The 16,898-nt window shown below is 34.9% G+C and overlaps 6 protein-coding genes across 7 annotated transcripts in view; 3 read left to right on the forward strand and 3 right to left on the reverse strand.

The window, feature by feature from the left end:
• Positions 1-1,015, forward strand: part of LOC135802261 (otoferlin-like) — a 37,471-nt gene extending 36,456 nt beyond the window's left edge. The window contains exon 24 of the mRNA XM_065315823.1: positions 37-1,015. Within this exon, the coding sequence (XP_065171895.1) occupies positions 37-217 (181 nt within the window). The 3' untranslated portion in view covers positions 218-1,015. The remainder of the gene's footprint in view (positions 1-36) is intronic.
• A 391-nt stretch (positions 1,016-1,406) lies between these two features.
• Positions 1,407-2,635, reverse strand: LOC135802185 (COMM domain-containing protein 4-like). The gene is made up of 4 exons (XM_065315722.1): positions 2,220-2,635; positions 2,024-2,161; positions 1,724-1,967; positions 1,407-1,663 (listed from the first exon to the last, which is right to left on the reverse strand). The coding sequence occupies exons 1-4, from the start codon at positions 2,220-2,222 to the stop codon at positions 1,473-1,475; spliced, it is 576 nt and encodes a 191-aa protein (XP_065171794.1). The 5' UTR covers positions 2,223-2,635; the 3' UTR covers positions 1,407-1,472.
• Positions 2,636-2,717: 82 nt separating this feature from the next.
• Positions 2,718-8,067, forward strand: LOC135802184 (ATP-dependent DNA helicase Q4-like). Its single transcript, XM_065315721.1, has 5 exons — positions 2,718-2,920; positions 3,455-6,548; positions 6,612-6,751; positions 6,851-7,313; positions 7,372-8,067. Exons 1-5 carry the CDS (start codon positions 2,810-2,812, stop codon positions 7,911-7,913), a joined length of 4,350 nt encoding a protein of 1,449 aa, XP_065171793.1. The 5' UTR covers positions 2,718-2,809; the 3' UTR covers positions 7,914-8,067.
• Positions 8,024-9,859, reverse strand: LOC135802186 (uncharacterized). 2 transcript variants are annotated; one of them, XM_065315723.1, is made up of 2 exons: positions 9,605-9,859; positions 8,024-8,660 (listed from the first exon to the last, which is right to left on the reverse strand). In XM_065315723.1, exon 2 carries the CDS (start codon positions 8,654-8,656, stop codon positions 8,147-8,149), a length of 510 nt encoding a protein of 169 aa, XP_065171795.1. In that variant the 5' UTR covers positions 8,657-8,660; positions 9,605-9,859; the 3' UTR covers positions 8,024-8,146. The 2 variants fall into 2 exon arrangements, with proteins under 2 accessions (XP_065171795.1, XP_065171796.1); XM_065315724.1 differs by lacking the exon at positions 9,605-9,859 and adding an exon at positions 9,422-9,557.
• Positions 9,860-12,565: 2,706 nt separating this feature from the next.
• Positions 12,566-14,380, reverse strand: LOC135802276 (large ribosomal subunit protein mL38-like). The gene is made up of 5 exons (XM_065315835.1): positions 14,178-14,380; positions 13,972-14,121; positions 13,585-13,918; positions 12,999-13,294; positions 12,566-12,926 (listed from the first exon to the last, which is right to left on the reverse strand). The coding sequence occupies exons 1-5, from the start codon at positions 14,308-14,310 to the stop codon at positions 12,637-12,639; spliced, it is 1,203 nt and encodes a 400-aa protein (XP_065171907.1). The 5' UTR covers positions 14,311-14,380; the 3' UTR covers positions 12,566-12,636.
• Positions 14,381-14,675: 295 nt separating this feature from the next.
• On the forward strand, positions 14,676-16,361 carry LOC135802177 (serine protease HTRA2, mitochondrial-like). Its single transcript, XM_065315711.1, has 4 exons — positions 14,676-15,526; positions 15,583-15,766; positions 15,828-16,035; positions 16,100-16,361. The coding sequence occupies exons 1-4, from the start codon at positions 14,840-14,842 to the stop codon at positions 16,251-16,253; spliced, it is 1,233 nt and encodes a 410-aa protein (XP_065171783.1). The 5' UTR covers positions 14,676-14,839; the 3' UTR covers positions 16,254-16,361.
• Positions 16,362-16,898: the final 537 nt, after the last annotated feature.

The following is a 16,898-nucleotide window of genomic DNA, read 5'->3' on the forward strand; positions in this document are numbered from 1 at the left end:
ATGATATTTTGAGGTTATAACGATTTCCGTTTACAGTCGACCAGATGCATCATTCATGTGGTTCCTGAACCCGCTCAAGTCGATACGTTACATCATCTGGCACAATTACAAATGGAAGATTCTCAAACTGTTGATTATCCTCGCTGTGGCGATTATAATTTTGCTGTTTGTGTACGCTGTGCCTGGATATACAGTGAAGAAAATGATGGGCGCTTGAAGAATATCAAACGATATCATAATAACATTAAAACTCCAATTTTAACGTAGCTGACAAGATAATACTAGTTGTAATTACGAATATTTATTATTGTTATGGTTTCTGATTGGTTTGAGACATTGCTAGTGGTACGAAATTCTGGTTTACGAGTATGTATGTTTTGTACCGAAACTTATTTGATGCACAAGTGAACCTTATAGAAGCACTTCAACTGAGCAAACCGAAATTATAGTTGCAGGAGTTTTAGCTTTTAACTTAATAGTATACATATATATTGTTAATGAAATTTGGATTGCTCAGGTCGATATTGTAAATTATCAAAATGTAACATAATGTGATGCAATCATTATACCCAGATCACTAATTGCAAAGTACAAAACATGTGAACTTGCAGTATTTCTCATGTCTGAATCAGTCTTCTTTTATTGATTGATTAATCATTAATTTTAACTGAATTTGCGAGTATAAAGTGCTGACACATCATTTTAAATGTTTTGTGAAACAATTATAATTAAGATTAGGACATTTTTTAAAGATTTAACAAAGTTTGTGTGATTATTATTATCTTTTTGAGTTAGACAGGTTCAGATAGTGATAATTACTGTACACGCACTTCAAACACATACATGTAAGCAAGTTGTAAGTAATCAATATGAATCAGTGAATACAGAATCACACATTTGACCTAACTAATAATAATTATTGTTAACAAATATGTAATGTTATTGATGCATAGCATACAATCGTGCGCAGATAAGTCTCACATAAATTACAATTTAAATAAACATTATTTATTCATTAATTATTCTTTCTCACGTATTTTGTGAAACCAGACCTATTTTACACATTTTAGATATCAAATATTCTTTGAAGAAACCTAAACGCTTGTTTTAAAATAAGGTTTTTTTTGTTTTATTTTCGAAACACGTTTTTACACCCACTTTTAATCACGTTACACTTTTGCTCTACGATATTTAAATATTTTATATTCTAATCTAATAGAGAATTTTCCAATCTTTCATAATCTGCAATTCGTTGAATTATAGCGGTTTTAGTTTAGAAGATATTCACTATCAAAAAACATCGATAAAAATTATCAAGCACTCCCCTTGCCCATTTTGCCCAGGCTTTTATGTTCTAGTGCATACAAATAATTGCAAAATTAAAGGGTAAAATCAAAAAAAACTAATTTAAAACTGTAATTTGTTTATTCATACAAATATTTCCCAAATTTATATATGGTGTAATATATATTTTAACTTAGAGGATTAGGCGCGGTATTCAGTTCCACCATAGTTTGTTGCACTCTCTTCAAATTGTCCAACAGAACATCAACAGTGTGTGGAGTCATAATAACATTCCGTGTATTCCCATTGATTGTCAGCTGCATTTTGGCGCAGTTTGTTTCATCATCGATTGATAGCGAAACATCTTGTAATGGATTAACTAAAACCAAAATAATTTAAAATAAACACTAAAACATAAGAATTAATAATGTAAATTTACTTTTCAGAGAAGATGACTTTAGTATAGCATGGATTTCTTGGGCTTGATCATCAATAACCTTCTTTATTGCCGTGGAATGCTCGCGAGGTAACCCCAACTGTTGTAATTCACTGTTCAATGCATTATGATCACAGTTATACCTCACAGTTGAATATAAAATGTATTGTATACAAGCTATACAAGCTTTCAAAGAAATAGTTGGATCAAGTTTCGAGTCTGAGAATAACTTCTCAGCATTCCCCATCTAAAAATAATTATTTGAAGATTAATTTAAATAAAGTTATAGACATTTATATTAACCATAAGGGTTGGTGCTCCAAACCCTTTAGCAACCACATTGGTGAGTTGTTTAAGCTTGACTGATGATAGTTTTGAGAGATTATTGATTGAAGCCAGAACCCAATCAGGACAATCAGCATCTCCACAAAATTTAAACCTCTAAACAAACAATACATTAGTAAATAATGTAAAATCTAATATGTGTGAATATAATTACCATGTTGTAAAGATTTGTTTATTTCAGCAAATCAACTTTACTTTTGATGAAGTAAACTGCAGGTAAAACTGAAGTTTTACAATCACATTTAATACCAGACACAAAATCGAACGCCCCAACTCGTGCGTTACAACTAGGACAATTTAATTTGCCTTTTGCCCACTGTTCTTCTTCAACAGAAGCTTTTATCCACTCTGGCAGGCAAGACTCATCTACAAAGATCAATGTTTCTTCTGTAACTGACACACAATCACCTTGATAATCCTTATCGTTGTGAGCATTAATTAAAGCAGTACACTGGTCTTTATTCAAAATAATTTGTCTACATTTCTTGCACTTCAAATGTTGTATATTGCAATTGTTCATGACTACCTACTGAAAAATAAAACATCTGAGTCGAGGAATATTCCGAGGTTAAACGTATGTTGGGTAGTATATTCATGCGGCACTTAAAGTTCGCGCGTAATTTCCAAGATCATTCACTTTTTGCTTTGTTGCTTAGTTACAAAGTGCAAGAAAACCGTGTTTTTACGTGTCATCAGCTGTTTGTTTTAAGTTAATAAGGGTTTCACGAGTGCATATAAGTGATAATGGAATTAATACATGATCCTGAACTAAAAAGTAAATACGAAAAGTGCAAATATAAAGTGAAATACTGGGAGCATCAGTTCAAGAAACAGAATGGAAGGTTACCATCAAAGGTAGGTGCAATGTAAATGTAATATAGCGGTCTAAACAGTTCAGAGGACTTGAAATAGTCCATTATATCATTAAAAACATTAGAAATGCATTAGAATAACAGTGGCCAATACGTTTATTTTGTTTTCTATAAAATATATCTACTTTCACAACATTGTTTTTCTGTATTACTTCATATTACTTCATTTCATCTTTATTTCTTCAGATTTTGGGTGCAAATTGTGAAGTTACGCAGTCAAAATGAATCAGAATGAAGTTTTTTTAAAGATTGCTTTAGTACAGTTGAGTTTTTAAGACTTTATTCTATTTTTGTCTAATAAACTGCTATTAATAAATATAATGTACAACTTTTTTTGTAAGTTACAGTCACGCAATCGAAGTTAACTTTATAATTACTAGAATCATTACTACAAATTGCTTCTTATTATAAATCAATTACTCTCAAATAATTTGTTGTTAGCTATTAAATGATCGATCCAAATCTTTATGCAACTATTTCTCCTAACATTTATAACATATTTATAATATTTACGCAGTTGGACATTCGAGAAGCTAGTAATGAAATCCGCTACGCCTATAAAACCTACTTCAATCTAAAATCAGCTGCACTAGAAGCCAGTTTCCAAAACATTGATGGTTTTGACTCCGAAGATGACGAAAACTCAAGCTCAACTCTTAACACACCCAACATCAGCACCACTGAAGACAGCAATAATTGCAGCAGTAATTTCAATGCCAGTTCAACAATACCATCAGAAGAATCAAATTTTCAAGATTCACCAACTGTCAATACCAACAATACAGAGTTAACAGACAATGTAAACTCTGACAAAACATGGGGCAATCACCTAAACAACAAACCTGAAACAAAAGTTACAAAAGCCAATAAATTTGATGCAAGTTCAAGTTTTACAAAGAAACTATTCAAGAATTCCAATCCATCCAAACGTAATCTTCGAAAATCTATCTCATTTCATCATAGAAACAGTGATACAAGTTTAAATGTATCAGGGAATAGTTCTTTTTCATTCTCACAACCTACAACATCTTGTATGAATGATACTTCTATGAATGATGATAGTTTTAGTGTTGTTAACATGCCAAACAGTGAGAATCTGCGTGTGACGAAACCAATTGAACCTGTAAGAATGAATTCTTTGAATGTTGTGCAGGCTGTACTTGATGAAAAGTTTTCAACTGTTAGAAATGTTGATGCTGGATGGATGAAGAGAGTTGCAGTCAGTGCTGGTACTAAGATGGTGAATAGAAGTCTGAGTGAAGGTAACTTTGCATTAAGTCATCAACTTTATACTAATCAGACTAAAGATACAGCTGATCATGACAGTGATGAGATTATTGGTGATTCTGATGAGGATGAAGACTCAAAATTGCATTTTAGTAAACGACGAAAGTTGAATCATGTTAATCATGTAAATACTTCTGTTATTCAACCTATAGAATTGACTCCAACACAACCAATTGAAACTAAACATGAAGAAGTGATGGAAGTTGAAGAAAATGTAAAACCTGCTATAGTTAAACCTGAAATAAAAACTAAACCAATTGTGGATAAAATTGTCGATAAAGTAGAAATTCCATCCAGAAAATCAACAAGAAATCGAAAAACTTTAGTTTCTTTAGATCTAAATGACCCGGATGATGAACAAGATCCATTTGCTAATGATGAAGATGAAGATCCTGACTTTATAAAAGATTCTACTACTAAACATGTTGAGGATGATGATGATGAAGGTGAAACACAAGTAAAAGTTAAAAAGAAATCACTTCCAAAGAAGAAATCACAACCTAAGAAACAACCGAAAGAAAAGAAACAAATTGAAGAACAAGTTGAATCAACCGAAGAAGAAAAAACTTATGAACTAGAATTCTCTATAAAACCAAGGCGTGTTACTGTTCCACGTGATACCAACTTTAAAAACGTACTCAAAAAGTCTAAGTCTCAACCAGAATCATCAAAACCAAAAGAACCTCAAATGAAAACAGCGCAACAACAGAAGATGGAGAAACTCGAGCAAAAAATCAAAAGCGGTAATCTCAATGATAACTTTGTACGCATTAACCTTGAAAAGAAAACTTACTCCAGAGGTAAAAAGTCGATTAACTTCAGTAAATACAAAAAGAAGCTGTGGAAGCAAAACAAAGCGAAAAATGCACTTTGCGGGCCTGATATGGACATGCGTGGTTGTGATGGCGGACACTTGACTTGTTTTAATTGTGGTAAAGTCGGCCATTTTGCTGAAAAGTGCCCAATGCAGAAAGAAGATGGTTTATTACCTCTTCCAGCAGGAGAAGAGAATTTTTGTCCTTATCCTACATTAGAGGAAGCTTCAGAAATGGCCAAAGGACAACTTGCGATCAGAAGGACAAGACAGGATGATAAACAAGATGGCGGGGATGCTGGAGAAGTGGATAAAACAGATAATCAAGAAGATGAGCAAGATGATGATGAAAATGAAGATGATTCAAGTGAAGATAATGAAAATATTGATAATAACATGTTCAGTGACAATGACGATGATGATTTGTTAGCAGAAACATTAAGACTAGAAGAGTATGTTAAAAAGGTTGATCAACAACAATTCATTGACGATTCCAGAGTGATCAAACCATATTACAACACAAATGAAGACGGTTCAATTATCCCAACCCCACAGGAAGTTTTTGATGTTCTAGAAATGTTTGGTCATTCATCATTCCGTGGCGGGCAAGAGAAAGCAATCATGCGTATACTTTCCGGTCAATCAACCTTGGTCACCTTGAGTACTGGTTCCGGTAAGAGTTTGTGTTACCAACTACCAGCTTATCTTCTCACCAAACGCGAACCATGCATTGCTTTGGTAATATCCCCTTTAGTATCACTCATGGAGGATCAGGTAACTGGTATTCCCAAATTCCTGAAAGCTGAGTGTTTACACACAAACAAAACTAAAGTTCAAAAGGAGCGGATATTAAACGCTATAAGTACAGGAGATTTACACATATTGTTGGTTTCACCGGAAGCTGTGGTTGCTGGTGAGAAACAAACAGGTTTCGGGTCACTGTTACGCAAATTACCACCAGTTGCATTCGCTTGTATTGATGAAGCGCATTGCGTGTCACAATGGTCACATAATTTCCGTCCTTCGTATCTGATGATCTGTAGTATACTGAAAGAACGTTTGGGCGTTAAAACTATCCTGGGATTGACTGCTACTGCCACTAGAGCTACCAGTGATAGTATTATTAGTCATTTATCTATTCCTGATGGTCGTAATGGGATTATTAGTGATATTCCACTGCCGAATAATTTAAGATTGACTGTGTCCAAGGATGGAAATCGTGATAATGCGTTGTTGAATCTTGTACTATCGGAGCGTTTTGAGAATTTGAAGAGTATAATTGTGTATTGTACAAGGAGGCAGGAATGTGAACGGATTGCATCGTTATTGCGGACTAGTTTGATGAATGAAAATCATGTAGAAGTTGAGGAGGGTAATAAAAGGAAAAGGAAGAAGTTGAAGGTTCAGGCGGAGCCTTATCACGCTGGTTTGCCTGCTAGTAAGCGGAGGAGTATACAGAATAGTTTCATGCGAGGTGATTTAAGGATTGTTGTTGCAACTGTTGCTTTTGGTGAGTTTTTATCTTTAAAAAAGCGAAAAATTTCTAATTTTTGTTTTGTTATTATTTAAACAGGTATGGGTATTAATAAGTCTGACATTCGAGCTGTGATACATTATAATCTGCCCAAGAACTTCGAGAGTTACGTGCAGGAAGTGGGTCGTGCTGGACGCGATGGTCTTCCTGCTCATTGTCATTTGTTTTTGGATGCACAGGTAATACAGCCATTTTCTTTTTTCTCCTGCTGACATTCATTTGGTGTTATGTTGGTTGCATACTTACACTTACATATCTCTTCTAAATTTTATTTCTAGGGTCGTGATGAAGACGAATTACAAAGACACATTTTCTCGGATTCATTAGACCGTCATGTTATCCGTAAACTAAACTCGAAGATTTTTGTCCCCTGTACGTGTAAAGGTGTCTGTCCAAAACATGAAGTGGCGTTCCCTATAGAACAAACAGTTCAGGCTTTGGATATTCCTGAAGAAAACATTTCAACACTTCTTTGTTATTTAGAACTTCACGATAAAAGATACATCGAAGTTTTGAGTCCTGCGTACACAACTTGTAAAATTATCGCGTATGGTTCAGGGAATTACATTCGTAAAGCAGCGCAGGATTGCCCACCACTTGCAATGGCGCTGGCACTTTTCGCAAATAAGGAGAAAGATAAAGAAAACATTTTTGAGTTTCCTATTGTTGATGTGGCGGCTGCGATGGGATGGGACAGTGGGATATGCAAATATAAGCTTAAAAATCTAGAATGGACATCAGGTATTGTAAATTATTACTTTCTATACTCCAATAGCTAATTTTTAATTGTTTAACTTAGAAAATGGCCAACCAAAACGTTCCTTCCTCACGGTACAGTTCCATGATCTCGGGTTTCGTCTCCTTGCGCCTGGGAATCTCACTGATGAACAACTAGACGAAGTTTTGGACTCTTTATATTCGCGTGTACAAAATCAAGAAAAATGTGCGCTGCTACAACTACGCTCTCTGCACGAGACTGTCACCGCATGCGCAGAAGTCACCTATCGACAATGCATCAACGACGTAGTAACGGAAAAAGAACTCCAATTGAAAAATCGCATACGTGAATATTTCGACAGTGCTCAGCCATTATCTCTGTACGAGTTGAAACCGAAACCTTGCGATGAAGGTCTCATTGCTAACGATTGCCGCGCTATGATTAACATGTACAGAGATAATACTTTCACTGGTAGGGCATTAGCGAGGATATTTTATGGTATACAGAGTCCTAACTATTCCGCTATCATTTGGGGGCGCTGCAAGTATTGGCGAGCGCATATCAACTCAGATTTTCATAAAATCGTTCGAATTGCTACGAAAGAGATACTGAAACACAGGTAATATCCGGTTTGTGATCAATTTTACACTCAAGATGACGCCATTTTGGTATTGTGATATACTCCACTTGTTAGTTATTTTATTCTTAATCTATATTGTAATGTTAATTTAAGTTTTGTTTAAATCTCGCATTTAATAACAATCAGTCAATGTCTTACATTTTTTCGGTGTTGCCGGCGGCCATTAAAACACAAACGCACACTCGACCCATAATAATACCAAACTTTAAACTAAACCTATGTAACTATCCTAAAACCGTAGTGGTACTTTGTGAGCTTGTTGTTCGTCTTATCCTGCATTTTAGTAATCTTTTTCTTACTGTTTTCATCGATGCAGCAAGCGCAGAATTCGCTGACAATAACGTGCAGCGGACTCTGGTAGAAAATATCCGAACCGCGTAGACTTTTGTTTTTCTTGTGCGCCCAGATGTGCAGACTGATCTCAAGCACACCGAGGAAGATGGCGACGACAGGCGCGAAGATCACAGTCGGCAGGAGGAAGAGAATGACTGAACTCATGCGGGTGTTGCGAAAGTCATCAGCAGGAAGGTGGCACTGCTGATGGTCTGCTTGTTCGCATGGTTGGCGGATGTAGCCTTGAGGTATTCGGAAGGAACGGCGCGCTGTGGGTTGCGTAAAGTTCATTTCCGGCTCACCAGTTTCGGAGTTGAGACGTGGGCTGGCGGGCATCTCGCCGGTTTCCCTGTCGCAGACAGACATTTGTACTTCGCCGGTTTCCAAATCCATTGTTCTAAACAAAAATAATTTGTTTATCATTTTGCGTGCAATGTTTTATTCGTTAGAATATTTTTGTAACACTATGTTTATATGCGTGTATGTTTGGTTGCCTAGCGTAAAAAGTTTATTCAACTAATTTCTAAAACGTCGTGACCGGTTTTGACTCTTTTGTACGCGCAGAAATACTACAGGTCATGTCCGTAAGATAACAAAACATATTAACAATTGATTTATACTAATATTTATTTATATTGCAGCTGCGTAGTTCTTTTAAATGGTAACCATTAATTTAAAAAAATATCTAAACCGATATAACCTTACAATTTTTAAACGCAGTTATTGCACAAGGAACAGTCAGTGTTGCAGGTGACGAATCTTTAAATTTATTCCACGAATAGTATGTACTTATTAATAGTTTCGCAGGTATTCCGAAACGATTGACTAGTTGTAACCTTGTCGAGTTTTTACAACACGTTTTTACAATGTGTAATTACGTGAAACATTCGAATTTGACACGAATAGAGATTGTTAACTTGTAACTATAAAATATTATCGAAAACAATCGAATAATTTCATATTGCGGTCAAGAATATTACGAATATTTCATGTTTGGCAGTGGAAAACAAAATGTATTCCGCGCAATTAGTTGACATTCATGTGCGTACCGTTAAAAACAAAATAACAGGAATCGTACGCATTTCTCGTGCGCAGATTGATTTTTGAATCGGCGATTTCCGGGCTGCGTTTGTATGCAAATGTTCAACTGTGACTTACTTGACCCTTCGCGATGGCGACGCACAAGTCCGTTGTGTTTAACGTTAATCGTTTCACCAGCTAAACTTTTATCGCTAACCCACCGCGAGATAATCATCGATTGATAGTGATAAATGAAAACTTTCCTGCCTGCGTGCGAGTATAAACTTAAATATAATTAAATGCATTGTTTTCGTTGATTACCTTTAGCTTAATAATTAATTGAGTGTATAACAATCGCAATTAATTAATCCAAAATTGTAATTGGCGTTGCGTGGCGCGTAGGATGCACAATGATTTGCGGCGCGATTGCACTTAAGTAGTTTAGAGTTAATTAAATCGTTGCGTTCGTGGTGCACTGATCGCCGGCGGGCGGTGAGCGAAAGCACGACTTGCGGCCAGGCATTATCAACGCTTCGCGACCAACTGATTGTCCTGCGAGCGAGCTGCGATCGTAATGAGCCCGCACACGTCGCGGACGCCATCTGCTTAATTACAATCATGACCATGTGCTGGAGACGTGCGCGCAATATTTACCGACATCGATGTGTATTTATAGGTTTAGAAATGCGCCGAACGCTGATAAAAACTTCAAATTATAGCAACACAATTGATGTAGTAATAATAATAAGAAAATTAATCAATTTCGGCGCGATATTCTTGAGTATTTTGACGATTAATCATGTATTGCATAATATTACATCAGCGAATGATATTTGTTTAGTCAAAATCAACAAGCACACTATCTTATACAATATTTTTTTGTTTTTGATGGCGTGAAATTAGATTTGGCGCAGTTCCCTTTTAATATTTTGCGATTCGGGTTAATTTATACTTGTTATAAATATGTATTAACTTTAAAGTTTTGGTTATTGCTGCATAGTGTTTATTAATTAAAATCTACTTGATGAAAGTTTTAATGGTAGGATTATTATAATGAATGTGATGAGTAAACAAAATTAATTGTACATTCACATTTACATTGTTTAAATTTGTATGTAGCTTTCGATACATAATTGTTAACGCTAAATTTGTTTAGTTTAATTATGCATTAGTTTTAGAAGCATTAGTTTTCGAGTAATTGTGAAGTGATTAAAAGAATACGTTAGGTTACAAAAGGTAAGTATGTTTCACTACATGTTTTACCACATAGTAGTATTATATGGCTGAATATTCCTGAAACCATTGAAGAAGGTTTCTTTATTTTCCTACCAGTCTTATGGAGTTTCAACATGTAACTGTCAAAACTATTCATTAAGTTACGTGATGTAAACTGACAAATTTTCGAACTTTCCTTGTTGAATGCATAGATGTCTTCGTCTAGACATGAGTTTGTCGCACATAAATACAAGTTAATAACAATAAAGCTCATGAATGTCAGAGATAATCTCGTATCATGAATGTTTATATTTGTACAGTATGACAGGATAAAATTTGTGAAGCTGTTCCTTAAATATATTTTTATATTTTTTAAGGAGATATGTACAAGTTGCACGCTGCTAAAGCGTGCATTCTTTCTGGGACTAAAGGAAGAGTACCGGTTGCCAAAGAAGGACTTAATATATGCGGAGGAGGATCCTGATATTCGTTATTGTCATACATCTTTTAAATTATCAGTAAATTTACAATGACGTATTAAAATAATTGTACTATAAAATGGTATGCTTTAATAATAAGCACTAAAAACGTACAATATTTTAATATCATGAAAATGATACTAATTAACACCAATTTGGCGGACGCGCCTGACATTTTAAGTTGTGATTGTATAAATTAAATCTAGTAGTACCAGTGCGTAGAGTGGTCTTTAGTTGCCTCATTTATATTACTTTTGACTTAGTAGTTTCAAAGGATTACCCTATAAATATGTTTATGTTCAACGAGTACTCCAAGTAGTATTTAATTTCTAATTATCTCATAAACTAATCAAGATATTCAGGAACAGAAAACGGCATAGTATTTCGCGAAAAATTCTATATAAGATTATATTTTAAAATTTGTAAAATTAAAGAATTAAAATTTAATTTTCCAACCCAGTTTTCTCGAAAAGTAATTAAGTTGGGAAAGATTTTTCTGCATATTGTTCATGCCATGATAAGGGTCTATAAAATGGCAGATTTAGTTTTTTGATACTTTAAAGTCGACAAAAACTGGGAAAATTTTGTCAAGAGGTTACACTTGACTACTTTTTGGTCCAAAAATTATTTTTTAAGTCAGAGCAAAATGGAAAACGCCAATAGATAGAGAATAGCAATGCGATGAAAGATTTGCAGTCAGTTTTCCGATAGCATCGATATTTCGGAAAATGAGAGGTGAAATCAGAACGGACGAAATTGAATCTCACCTCGGATTGTTACCAAACTTTCTAAACAAATGTAAAATAATGACAGGAATTCATTAATTCAATTTTTGTTTCGCTATCTTAATTAGTTTTCAAGTTATTTACCATTTTCACTTATTACATAAGTATGGGTAATTGAATAATTTTAAATGCCAAATAGATTAAAATTATGTTCTTGTTTTCAATCTGAAAACCATTTTTCTATAACTATAATAGTTTGCGAGAAAAGTAAGAAAAACAAGATTTCTAGTTTTCTTCATCATCTCTTAGGCAAAAAATTAACTTTGAAAATTTAAACATTTTCTTGCGGATAATACGAGGAAATGTGATTTTAAATCCTTTATTTTAGTAATATTTTGTTATCAAATTAATCGTTTAGACAATAATTACAATATTTAGTTAAATATTATTCATGTTCACATGTTAAATAAAATTGGTATTTCCAGTTTCAACCGGCTAGAGTAGCGCCAGGCTACTTTGTATTCTTTGCTATTTTCTCATAAGCATACAATAAATTACAATTAGAGTGTCTAGTTATAAGAAACTTTTACTTAAATGAATAATTCTCACGAATTTATTGAGTAATTCAAGAAAAATTACATTATGTAGATGTGATACTTGATACTTCCTAAGAAGTGTAATAGCGCAATGTAGAGAAGCCCTTTATCCATTATACAACAATTCAAATATCGAAAAATATTTTTAACAAAATAGTTATATAGTTAACTAATAGTCAATAGTTAATGTTAGCATTCCAAGGAACTTCCTGAAGCCTCCAAAAGGGGAAATTTTAGGTTGGCTGATGAAAAAATTCACATATAAAATTTTGAGTGTAAAAAACACTTTATTTATAAACTTCCACATAGCAATTACATAACATGTTAGATCTATACAATTATATATCGTTAATTCGACCCCACTTGTTGCGCGACTTCGTCTTTTCCAACTTCAACCAACTGGGGACATAACCCTCATACTTAACAGCATTTGGATATGGCAGTGGCTTCTTAGGCGGTGAAAAGGGATCCACATCCTTTAATTTCCGCAACAGAAATTCTTTGTTAATTTGTTTCGGATCTCTATAACGGTCCATATACAAGTTGAAGGCTTCTCTCAGCGGGAACCACTCTTGCTTCTTCACATAGGTTTCGGGAAAATCATATTCAAAGATTGGTTCTTGCATATCTAATTAATTAATTAAAAAATAATTAATAGATTTAAAATAAGAACAATATAAATATGTGTGTACAAACTTACTTAATTTATTATGGTAAAACTCATTTAAGGAGGAATCCCAATCAGCTTGGAAGAATGCAAGTCCTGCGGGTGTTAAATCATCCTGTAAACCTCTATAGAATTCCTGAGTTGAGAATGTTCTATCTGAAAGGTTTAAACATGCGCCATCGCGTTTCCACGCAGAGAAATCCAATTTTTTCTCTTGTTTGTAAAGAACAAAGATATGACGGTGGAATCCGGTGCCTTTCGGAGGAAAAGACTGCAGGTAGTTCACAATTGTTTCACCTTTACTGAACTGATCACCAGGAATATTGCCTCTGTAAATATAAATTCATTCATTTATAACTCAAGAACTGGTGAACAGATTTCGGTAATCTATGACTTTTTGGAATCGTCTCCGCCCGGAATAGCAAAATAACTAATAAAATCAGAAATTGTGACTTAAATGAAGTTATTTAACTTGAAAATTGGTATACAGAATCAATCATAATGCACTATTAGCATTTCTAAATCTAAGAAACAAGATAAAAATTAATTAGTTTTACTAAAAACTACAGGGATGAAGTTGAAGACAAAAGCTATCTTATAATAAAATTGCAAAACTTACACAAACCAATGCACATATTCCTTGTTATTCTCAGTTAAATGCCCATCAGGATTGGTCATAATTAGTGTCCATAGTCCATCATTTCCCTTGGGACTATTAAATTCAACTTCAGGAGCACTTGCTGTATCACTTGGTTTCAAAACATTTCCATAATAAACTGGAGCTACTTTATCCCCTCCTATATTGTATTTTACATGTAAGGGTACCACTGGAGCAAAGTAAGCATCCCCAAAGAGATGTTCAAATACTCCATAATGTTCTGCAATTTGTTGAATATGTTGGGGCCCACCTTGTGTCAACCACTCTTTTTTCACATCATCCAAATTAATCAACACTAAAATGACAAAAACAATAATTCTAAGACTCAAAACTCAAAATTGTACAAACATGACTGATTTCTTGATTGTTTCTCCAGTTCCTTATTTTGTCTGTTGTTTTTTAAAACACCAATGCGACTGGCCTGATCCTGGACTGTCTTTGAAGCAGCAAATCCAATATTCACTTTGAAAGTGAGCTTTGGATCCTTGTAGTTAATTTCTAAAAGATTTTCAGTTTGTAAGAGAAGTTGTGTTGCGATTTAATTTGATTTTTACCTTCTAATCTCTGTTGGAGAGATTTTGCAACTCCAGGTGGCTTTCCTCTTAAGTGATGACCATTTCTTACTATATTTACACATGTTTTGTTTAATTGTGTTAAAGTATTTGTTGATTTTAAGAGTACAAACATTTTATTAAATATTTCTTGCACTTTATTCAATTCTAACCTAGGAAAATCAGCACACGGTTCAACCTACTTTGTTTTTCAATCAAGTTTAGAACTTTGTACCCAGAGGGCGCTAGGAGACTGATTTAGAATAAAATATATAACAACAAAATATTAAAAAAAAATTATGCGTGCAGTTCACACGCGGTTTTACTTCTAAACCTTCAGAACACTGCTCTGCGAGAGAATCTTATCTCTTTTTAGTGTCGTTTCATTAATTTTAAAATCACGATTCTAAGGAAGTTTTCACTTCAAATATTAATTGTTGTTTGTGACTGTTGCTGAAACTAACAATACAAAAATGAAGTTTATTAATTTTGTCTCGTTGACGGAACAAGTGACAATCTCTCACTTAACTAAAATTCCTAGTGTCAAGCGCCAAAGAAAATTCATGTTCATATTCGTTTCGGGAATCTCACGACGAGATAAGTTTAAATTAAACGTGCAATTCACCTAGCAATTAGATGGACATCGTCGATGCTAGTGAACTAATATGCAACACTTAGGCAGAGTATGTAGACAGCTGCGTTCAAGCAGCGTCAGCGGCCGCCGAGTCGCTCAACAACGAATACTAAACTACACAGATCGTCCGCCGCCTCCACCGCCCGGCTACAAATGGCAAACATTCGCTGGCGTCGCAGTAATATCCGCCGTTTGCAGCGCAATGATCTACAACTTCTACGGTCACACTCTGATCCCAAAGAAAAACAACTACAATAACAACGCATTGCATATCAGCAACAATTTTCAAGAACTACAAGATTTCAAACTGCGCGACCGCTTTAATTTCATCAACAAAGTAGTTGAGAAGTGTGCACCATCCGTGGTGTACGTAGAAATACGCGACACGCGTAAAATCGACAAGGAGACCGACAGTCAATTAATTGTCTCAAACGGATCAGGGTTTATCGTGTCTGACGACGGCTGGATATTGACTAACGCACATGTTGTGATTAACAAGCCCAGCGCTGTGGTGCAGGTGAAAATGCAAGACGGAAAGACCTACACAGCGACCGTGGAGAACGCCGATATGAATATAGATCTGGCGTTGATTAAGATTAATCCGGAAGGGAAGCTACCCGCACTACCGCTTGCGAAATCAGGCGATGTCAGCGTTGGTGAATGGGTGGTTGCATTGGGAAGCCCGCTGTCTTTGAGTCATTCAGCGACAGCTGGTGTGGTAAGACATAGCCTCAATACACATCTATCAGGTTGGCAACAATGCTTATATTTTAGGTTAGCTGCGTGAATCGCAATGCGAACGAATTGGGTTTACGGAATTATCAGATGCGTTACATTCAGACGGACGCGCCAATCACGTTCGGAAATTCGGGCGGACCTCTTGTCAACTTGGACGGCGAAGTTATCGGCATTAATAATCTTCGGATTACTGCTGGTATATCGTTTGCTATACCAGTTGGTAAGATATACAATTTATAACCTAAAAAACATTAATTTTATTTTTATTTTTTAATTTTTAGAATTTGTATCGAAATTCCTCGATAGAATTCATTACATCAATGAAAATAAAGTTCTGCCGGTGCATACAGTTAATAATTTAGGAATAACAACAATTACGATGAATCATGAAATAGTTGATGATGTTGCAACAAAGTTTCAATTGCTTTCCGGTGATATTAAGCAAGGAGTTTTGATTTGGAAGGTTATGCGATCAAGTCAAGGAGAAAAGTATTTTATTTTCATTATTTCCTTGTTATTCAAACTTGCAATAATCTAATTATAATTATTACAGGATAGGATTTTTGGTAGGTGATGTAGTTACTCACGTAAATGACGAACAAGTCAACTCCACGGTTGATTTATACGATAAGTTGCTACCCGGGAAGAAAAACGTTCTGAAAGTTTTACGAAATGGCAAAACCATTACGCTGGCCGTGGACTCCTAGTTTTCTTTCATCCTAGATGATTACAACAACAAAAGAAAACCGAAATAAAATCAAATTGAATGTGTGGTTGCGAATTCAGATAATTGCAATTAAAATGTTTGTGTTTAATGTGAGCTTCACGTTTAATTGATGCTGAATTGAATTGAATTTCAATGCATTAGTAGAGTTTTCGTTATATTTTGAACTGATGCGCGTTGGTCTGTTAATTGATTGTGCAACGCAAAGTACGCGTGCATTAGCGCGCGCGTGATTGTTTATTTGCTGAGGGCTTAATTCGTTTGCGCTGCGTTTTCTGTTCGACGCGCATTGTTTCGCGAATTATTTCAAAGCGCATATAAAATCGCGAATGATTTCTGTCCGTTTGAACGAACAGCGCCTACGATGCCACACGTTATTTATAAAACTTTCGGAACTCGGCCACACATTATTCCGTTTAAATACGTCTTCAGACTCAAACTCAGACTCAGCATTTCGCGTAACTGGGTTTTCCTTCAATTATACAGGATATTAAATATGTTAAAATGATTTTTAATTAAATTAAATATTTGTTTTGTAGGTACAAAGTTATGTAGAAGATTATTTTGTGTAATCTCGGTGTCGATGTCATCGCGTGCCGAAAAGTTGTAAAAGTAGTAAAAGTTTGCG

The sequence above is a fragment of the Atheta coriaria genome, unplaced genomic scaffold (assembly GCF_025399875.1).
Source record: "Atheta coriaria isolate IRGN ID8LTWV9N9 unplaced genomic scaffold, Caltech_Dcor_3.1 hic_scaffold_16_pilon, whole genome shotgun sequence".
In the NCBI taxonomy this organism is placed as follows: domain Eukaryota; kingdom Metazoa; phylum Arthropoda; class Insecta; order Coleoptera; family Staphylinidae; genus Dalotia; species Dalotia coriaria.